This window comes from Anomalospiza imberbis, chromosome 25 (assembly GCF_031753505.1).
Source record: "Anomalospiza imberbis isolate Cuckoo-Finch-1a 21T00152 chromosome 25, ASM3175350v1, whole genome shotgun sequence".
NCBI classification, from domain to species: domain Eukaryota; kingdom Metazoa; phylum Chordata; class Aves; order Passeriformes; family Viduidae; genus Anomalospiza; species Anomalospiza imberbis.
In genome coordinates this window covers 2,629,338-2,635,884 of record NC_089705.1, presented here as the reverse complement: position 1 = coordinate 2,635,884, position 6,547 = coordinate 2,629,338, and the positions used below count along the sequence as shown (strand labels likewise).

The window sequence follows — 6,547 nt, the reverse complement described above, 5'->3', positions numbered from 1 at the left end:
GGGGGCGGGGCCTGTGCTGAGGGGGCGACGCCGGGGCTGCCCCCGGGCCCGCTCCCGGGCCCGCTCCCCGCGGAGCGCCCGGGACCCCAGCCCGGGGCCGCTCCCGGGCCCGCTCCCCGCGGAGCGCCCGGGACCCCGGCCCGGGGCCGCTCCCGGGCCCGCTCCCCGCGGAGCGCCCGGGACCCCGGCCTGGGGCTGCCCCCGCTCCCCGCGGAGCGCCCGGGGCCCCGGCCCGGGGCCGGCCCCGCTCCCCGCGGAGCGCCCGGGACCCCGGCCCGGGGCTGGCCCCCGCTCCCCGCGGAGCGCCCGGGACCCCGGCCCGGGGCTGGCCCCCGCTCCCCGCGGAGCGCCCGGGACCCCGGCCCGGGGCTGGCCCCCGCTCCCCGCGGAGCGCCCGGGACCCCGGCCCGGGGCCGGCCCCGCTCCCCGCGGAGCGCCCAGGACCCCGGCCCGGGGCTGCCCCCGGGCCCGCTCCCCGCGGAGCGCCCGGGACCCCGGCCCGGGGCCGGCCCCGCTCCCCGCGGAGCGCCCGGGAGCCTGGGCCGGGGCTGCCCCCGCTCCCCGCGGAGCGCCCGGGACCCCGGCCCGGGGCCGGCCCCGCTCCCCGCGGAGCGCCCGGGAGCCTGGGCCGGGGCTGCCCCCGCTCCCCGCGGAGCGCCCGGGACCCCGGCCCGGGGCCGGCCCCGCTCCCCGCGGAGCGCCCGGGACCCCGGCCCGGGGCTGCCCCCGCTCCCCGCGGAGCGCCCGGGACCCCGGGCCGGCCCTGTCCGCCCCTGGGGCCTCTCGCTGTCTGCGAGCCGTGCCTTGTGTGAGCCCCCGGGCCGGGTCTGGCCGCGATGCCCTCCAGGCCCGAGGCAAGGAGGAGAAGCCACGCGGCTGCGGGAGCTGGGGCAGGCTCATCTCAGGATACTGGCATGCGGGGCTCTGCAGCTGCTAATCTGTAATTAACCGGTGATTAAGTCTTACTTGCCTGCTCACCAGATTTTCTCGATCAGGCTCTCGATGAGCGCCGGGTGGACACAATAAATAGATAAGTGAGGAAGAAATCAGCCTGCTGGCACCGATGGTGTTGGGCTGGCTTCACGTGCTTGCCATGCTGTTGCATAACGTGAAAGTCAATGTGTGCTGGGTTGGCCAGGCTGAGTCCCAGAGTGCTGTGTCAAACTAAACCCAGAGAACCTGCACGTGTTACTACGGTCGTGTCAACTGTGCATCGTGGAGCCTGGTGAACAAAAGTAGCGGCTCATGTACTCTCAGAGAAGGCTCTTCCACTACCTTCACCCAGAATTACTCTCCTGAAGATGGCGTGTAGCTGTGTGGTGAATCACGTATTTGTGATATCCCACCACTGGTAATGTGGGGCTTGTGGAAAAGGGGTGTATGATGTCCAATGTTTCCGAGCTAGGAGCTGGAGGCAAGGTTGTGCAGATTCTGGAGGTGTTCAGTCTGTCTTGCTGAACCTGTCTGGTGACAGATGTGCTGCTTCTCTTGTAGAATTGGCACTGCCTCTGACTTCCCTCTTGAGATTTGGCAGTAGAGCCAGCTCTTCAGTGCTGGGTGTTGGGTCTACTGTGGTGGAGAGATGGAAGGAGGGGTAATCATTCATTGCCTTGTCCATCCCAGTTCACTGCAGTGGTTTTTTTCTGGTGGTTAAGAATGATGGGTTAAAGGAGTTCTCACAATACAAATATTGAGAGGAATTGAGGGAGCTGAGCATCTTTATTGGTGCTTAATAAATGTCCTGTAAAGCTCGTAAATTTTTTATAATATAGTATCTAGGAATTAATTATGAAGTATAACAACATATGTCCTGTCAGCTGGCAACTGAACATGATGAGGCTAATGAGCAAGATGTATCTTGAGAATAATTTCCAGAATATCTCTAGCAACTCCCACCCTAGGTTCTGTGTGCTTTGCACTGCTTTGTTCTTTGGTCTCATGTTACACACTACAGCCTCGGCCCAAAATGATCTGACACCTCCAGCCAGGAAGAAGCTATAGCCTGCAGGTATTTGGTTAGTGCCAGACAGCGAGCAGTGCCTGAGAGGAGGCCCTAGATGCTCTGAGATGATGAAATTTAAAATTTTGATCGATTTCTCAATTTTAATTTTTGCTAGGAAATTGGAGAATGAGACTAGTTACAGCTCTCTGTGATTGGAGCTGAACAGGAACGTGCAAGATCTGATTTACTCCTGGGCCAAGACAAAACAAAAATCATCTTGGAACCAAGGAGAGGGTTAATCTCAGCTGCTGAGAGCTGGGAGGGGAGGATGCCCCGACCATGCAGAGGGAGAGCCTGCCTCTAGCAAGGAGGCTGCCCTGCTCTGCTCCTTCAGGCCCGTGTGGGGACAGAGCAAAGGAAGTGAAGGGATCCAGCTTTTCCACAGCTCTATGTATTTACTCTGCAACTTGTTGGCATTTTCCTGTGTTCAGTGGCCAGAGGTTGCTGGAGCTCAGCGTGTTCCCATCAGTCTGTCACTTCTCTTCCACACTGGGCTGAAATTCCTGTGTGTTCCAAATCAACAGCAAGATGACAGAGTTGAATCTGCTGTAATTTGTAGGTGAGCTGTTAACTTATATATGGAACATGACATTTCCTAATGCTCTAGATTTCTTATCCTGACCAATCATTAGTGCAGCATATTACGGATAATATGTTACAGATGTGCCCACCTCCAGTAAATATCTTGTTCTCTGGAGCTCTGGGTGCAGCTCTTACATGTTTGCTAAATCCCAGGCTTTCAGGGAGAGGTCTGTCTTAAAAATCTTCAAGCTTTATTAATCAATAAGGAACTTTCTGAGCACCCCCAGTGTGTTCCACCACCTCTACAACAGGGAAACGCTCAGAAAAATTTCTGCCCACAGAGGCCATGCTACCGTTATTACCCTGTGCACATATGTTAATTTTACCTCACACAGCCAGTGTATTTTATTTTTAGGAAAGCACACACGTGTGTTTTGTCTTTTTCCTGCCTCATTCCCTTTATCTGCTCTGGAGTGGGGAGGTTGAATGTGACAAAAAGGCCCAAAGGGACCAGACTGGGCTACCTGGGTGCCTTGCACTAAAACCAGCTTGCTAAAGATCTTGGATCTCACATTCCTTTCCTTTCATTTTTTCCCCCACCCCTGAGCCAAGGATTCTTGGCAATTTCCATCACATTTGTGTAGGATGCAGCACAAACCGAGCAACTTGGGAAATAGCTTCTGTTTGCTGCAGCAAAAATCACCAGCTCAGTTTTAGCTGAAAACAAATTGCACTTTTCCTTCTCCTGCAGTGGCCAAGCAGTGTTGGGCTGTGATCTTTAGAAGCACAGTACAGAGAGAGGATCTGGTGTTAAAGAAGGATAAGCATCTGCTCCAAGAAGTGAAACTCTTAATGGAGCTGCACTGTAGGTGGCTATGGGAAGTCAGGGTGTTGTGAATAGGGTCAATCCAACCCTGAAGAACTAGCAAATAACCAAGATGCACCAGTTCTGGCAGAGAAGAGAGAAGAATCCCTTTCCTTTGTGTACCCCTGTGCCTGTGGGACAAAGCAGGGGACTAGTCATGCCATCAGCCATCCCAGAGTGACTGAGGAAACCCAGAACAGTTAGTCCCTCGGTGACCCGTGAGCCGAGTTCAGCACTATCCTTGCAGCCTTACCAGTTTCAAACATCAGCTTTGGCTTTTGGTTGCTCTGAGCCAGAATTCCCTGGAAACAGATGGCAGAAGTTTGTAGCTTTCCAAAAGACAACTAAGCCCTGTCTTCCAGGTTGCACAGACTGGGGGGGAATCCTGGAAAGGTCTCTTGACAACTTGTGCCTTTTTAACTCCCCAGCCATCACCCAGGTCTGAGGTATAATCTTGTTTTACTCCCCAGCATTCCTGCTCTGGAATCCTGCAGCAAACAGTCTGTAGCTGGCATCTCTCCATCCACAGGCCCTGAAGTGGTGAGTGAACCCAGGCTGCTTGCTGCAAGTCATTCAAATGTTCACCTCATTTGCTGGTGGGCAAGAAAGCTCTGTGGTGTAGCAAGGTACTGACTTGCACACCGCAGCCCTGAGGCAATTCAGAGTGTTTTTAACACCTCTCTGTGGCACAGCAGATCACAAAGGTCCAAATCACTGCATTCCCAGTCTCACAGCAAATCCCCTCCTTTACTGGTGCTTGGGCAGAGGCTCTGTGGCTGGGTTTACATGGTTAGTGCACCAAAATGCAGAATAAAACGCAGAGATGTGAATTTAAACCCTCATCTGTTCCCTTCTGAATACAGAGTTGTCCTAATATTTATGTCAGCTCTCCACAGTCCACTGAAGCTGGTAAAGCCAAACTTCTCACTACTGACTCTGCAGCTTTTGGAGAAGGCAACCCTGGAAAAACATTCTGAAAAAGGTAAAAAAAATGGATTATTAAATAGTTACAACCCAAACCCAATAGTATATTGCTTTTCATTACTCAGTTCATCTCACCAAGTTCAGAGAGGTGGGGAGGGTGCTCATAATTTGTTAATTAGCCCCAACTAAAAGGAACAAAGCCCACAGCGAAGCTTTGTGCACAGCATTGGCAGAACTCACCACACCACAGACTGAGCATGGCCAGGCAAGGACACTCGTTAGCCTCTCTTCCAGGGCTGATCACATGGGGGACATCTTCATTGAAGAACAGTGTTTAAGGGCATCAGAGTGACAGTGGTGTCACTTTGCAGACATGTGCCACTACCTGCACTATTCCCCAGGTGAGCACAGCCCAAAGGGAGCAGCTGGCTGGGGATGTATCAGGGAACACAGGAGAAACTGGGACACCTTCAGCCTGCCAGTCACACCCTTGTAAACCACTTTCAACATCAAAGGCAGCATTTGCCTCCTGCACTTTCAGACAGGGCAGCTCCAGGCACGGACCCACCCCGTTCAACAGTCGCTGCCACCCTTCAGTGACTGTACCACAGGCAGCTTTCGGCAGTGCTGCACAGTAAGCCTGCTTGGGCAGACTTACAGACACGACAGGTAGGACAGAATGACTGTTTTCTTACCTGCCTGTTGATACATAAAGCCCCTTCTTGTCAGTGCTTACTGCAGTAAGGCCACATTGTTTCAGGTCACTTACTATGATGAATTTCCTACATTAAAATGGCAAAAGTGATTGAAACTGCATTAAATTAGTCTTAAGCCATCTTTTGTTGGAAAGAGAATTAACTAAGTAACAGAGAAGTTGAGACAGTAAAAAAAAAAAACAAAAAAAAACCAACCTAATCTAATGGGCAGTTAAAATCATTGTGGAAAAGAACATTCACATGGAAGTCAGGATCTGGGCTGTCTTGCTCCAGGGACTAGGATCACCACAGGTGACACCAGCATAACTTTGAATGCTATTTTTTTCTCTCAGTTTATGAATACTATTTTCCTCTCTCAGTTTATGAATACTATTTCCCTCTCTGTTTACAGCTCTAAACACTAAGTGCAACAAGTGAACCTTATTTTTTTTTTGTCATCTGCTAGTTCAGTGGAGATAACACCCCTCTAAGCCACACAGACATTTTACTCGAAACAAAGTTACTTCTCTATGAACGGGTTGCTACACAGGTACCCTTGCCCCCCAACTCTTGCAGCTTTTAACTTTAAAGTCACCCCACTAGGCACAAGTGGTAATTTCTTTCATACAAATCTAAAACAAATAGCTCAGTTCTGTACAGGCATGCCTGCTCAAGACTGCAGCTTTACTTTGGAAGAAAATGGAGTTTACAACCAGAGAGTGAGGTTGGTTGTTTTTGTTTTCATTGAACAGTTACTGAGCAAGAAAGTGAGACTGAGTAGTTTATTTGAGGTTGTTGCAGATCATAATTGTATGGATTTGGATTACGTTGACCAAAAAATACAGTCTTCACGCTGTTTTACACCACGATCGGTATTGGCCATGCACATTCAACAACAGCACCAGCTTAGTCATCTTTCAGCTGCTTGATCTTATGCTTATGGCGCTCGATTTCTTTCTGCAGACGCTCGATCTCTTTCTGGTGGTGGTGGATCTCTTCCTCGTGGTGCTTCCGTAAGGCAGAGAGCTGCTCCCGCTCCTTTTCCCTGCAAGAGAGGAGGGCAGGAAGTGCAGCCCCGCAGCCGAGCGGCGCGGGAGAGCCGGCCGGGCCCTGCCCCGGGGGCAGCGGCTGCACAGGCCCCGGGCCGCGCTCACCTGAAGTACCGCTCCTCCTCGGCCGCCTGCTTCTTCCCGAAGGCGCCGCCGGCCTCGCGGATGGAGCCGCCGCCGCCGCCGCCCTTCCCAGCGCCTTTACCCAGCTCGCCCAGCTGCGGGAGAGACGGCGGTGAGCGCGGAAGGACAGGCGGACGGAGGGACAAAGCACAAACGGAGGGACGGGCAGGGGAGCGGGGGCGCTCTCGGAACACCCACCTGGTCGGCGCCCGACCCCGAGCTCCAGCGCTGCTGCTGCAGCAGCAGAGCCCCGCGCAGGCCGCCCCGCGCCGCCACGGCCGCCATCGCCGCCTGCCCTTGGAGCGCCGGACGGGCCCGCCGCGCCCCGCCCCGCCCCGCCGCGCCTGCGCAGCCGCGGCCCCGCCCC

General features: G+C 54.2%; 1 protein-coding gene across 1 annotated transcript; it reads right to left on the bottom strand.

Annotated features, from left to right (window-relative positions):
* Nucleotides 1-5,776: 5,776 nt before the first annotated feature.
* ATP5IF1 (ATP synthase inhibitory factor subunit 1) lies at nt 5,777-6,527 on the bottom strand. The gene is made up of 3 exons (XM_068172727.1): nt 6,379-6,527; nt 6,163-6,275; nt 5,777-6,053 (listed from the first exon to the last, which is right to left on the bottom strand). Exons 1-3 carry the CDS (start codon nt 6,463-6,465, stop codon nt 5,915-5,917), a joined length of 339 nt encoding a protein of 112 aa, XP_068028828.1. The 5' UTR covers nt 6,466-6,527; the 3' UTR covers nt 5,777-5,914.
* Nucleotides 6,528-6,547: the final 20 nt, after the last annotated feature.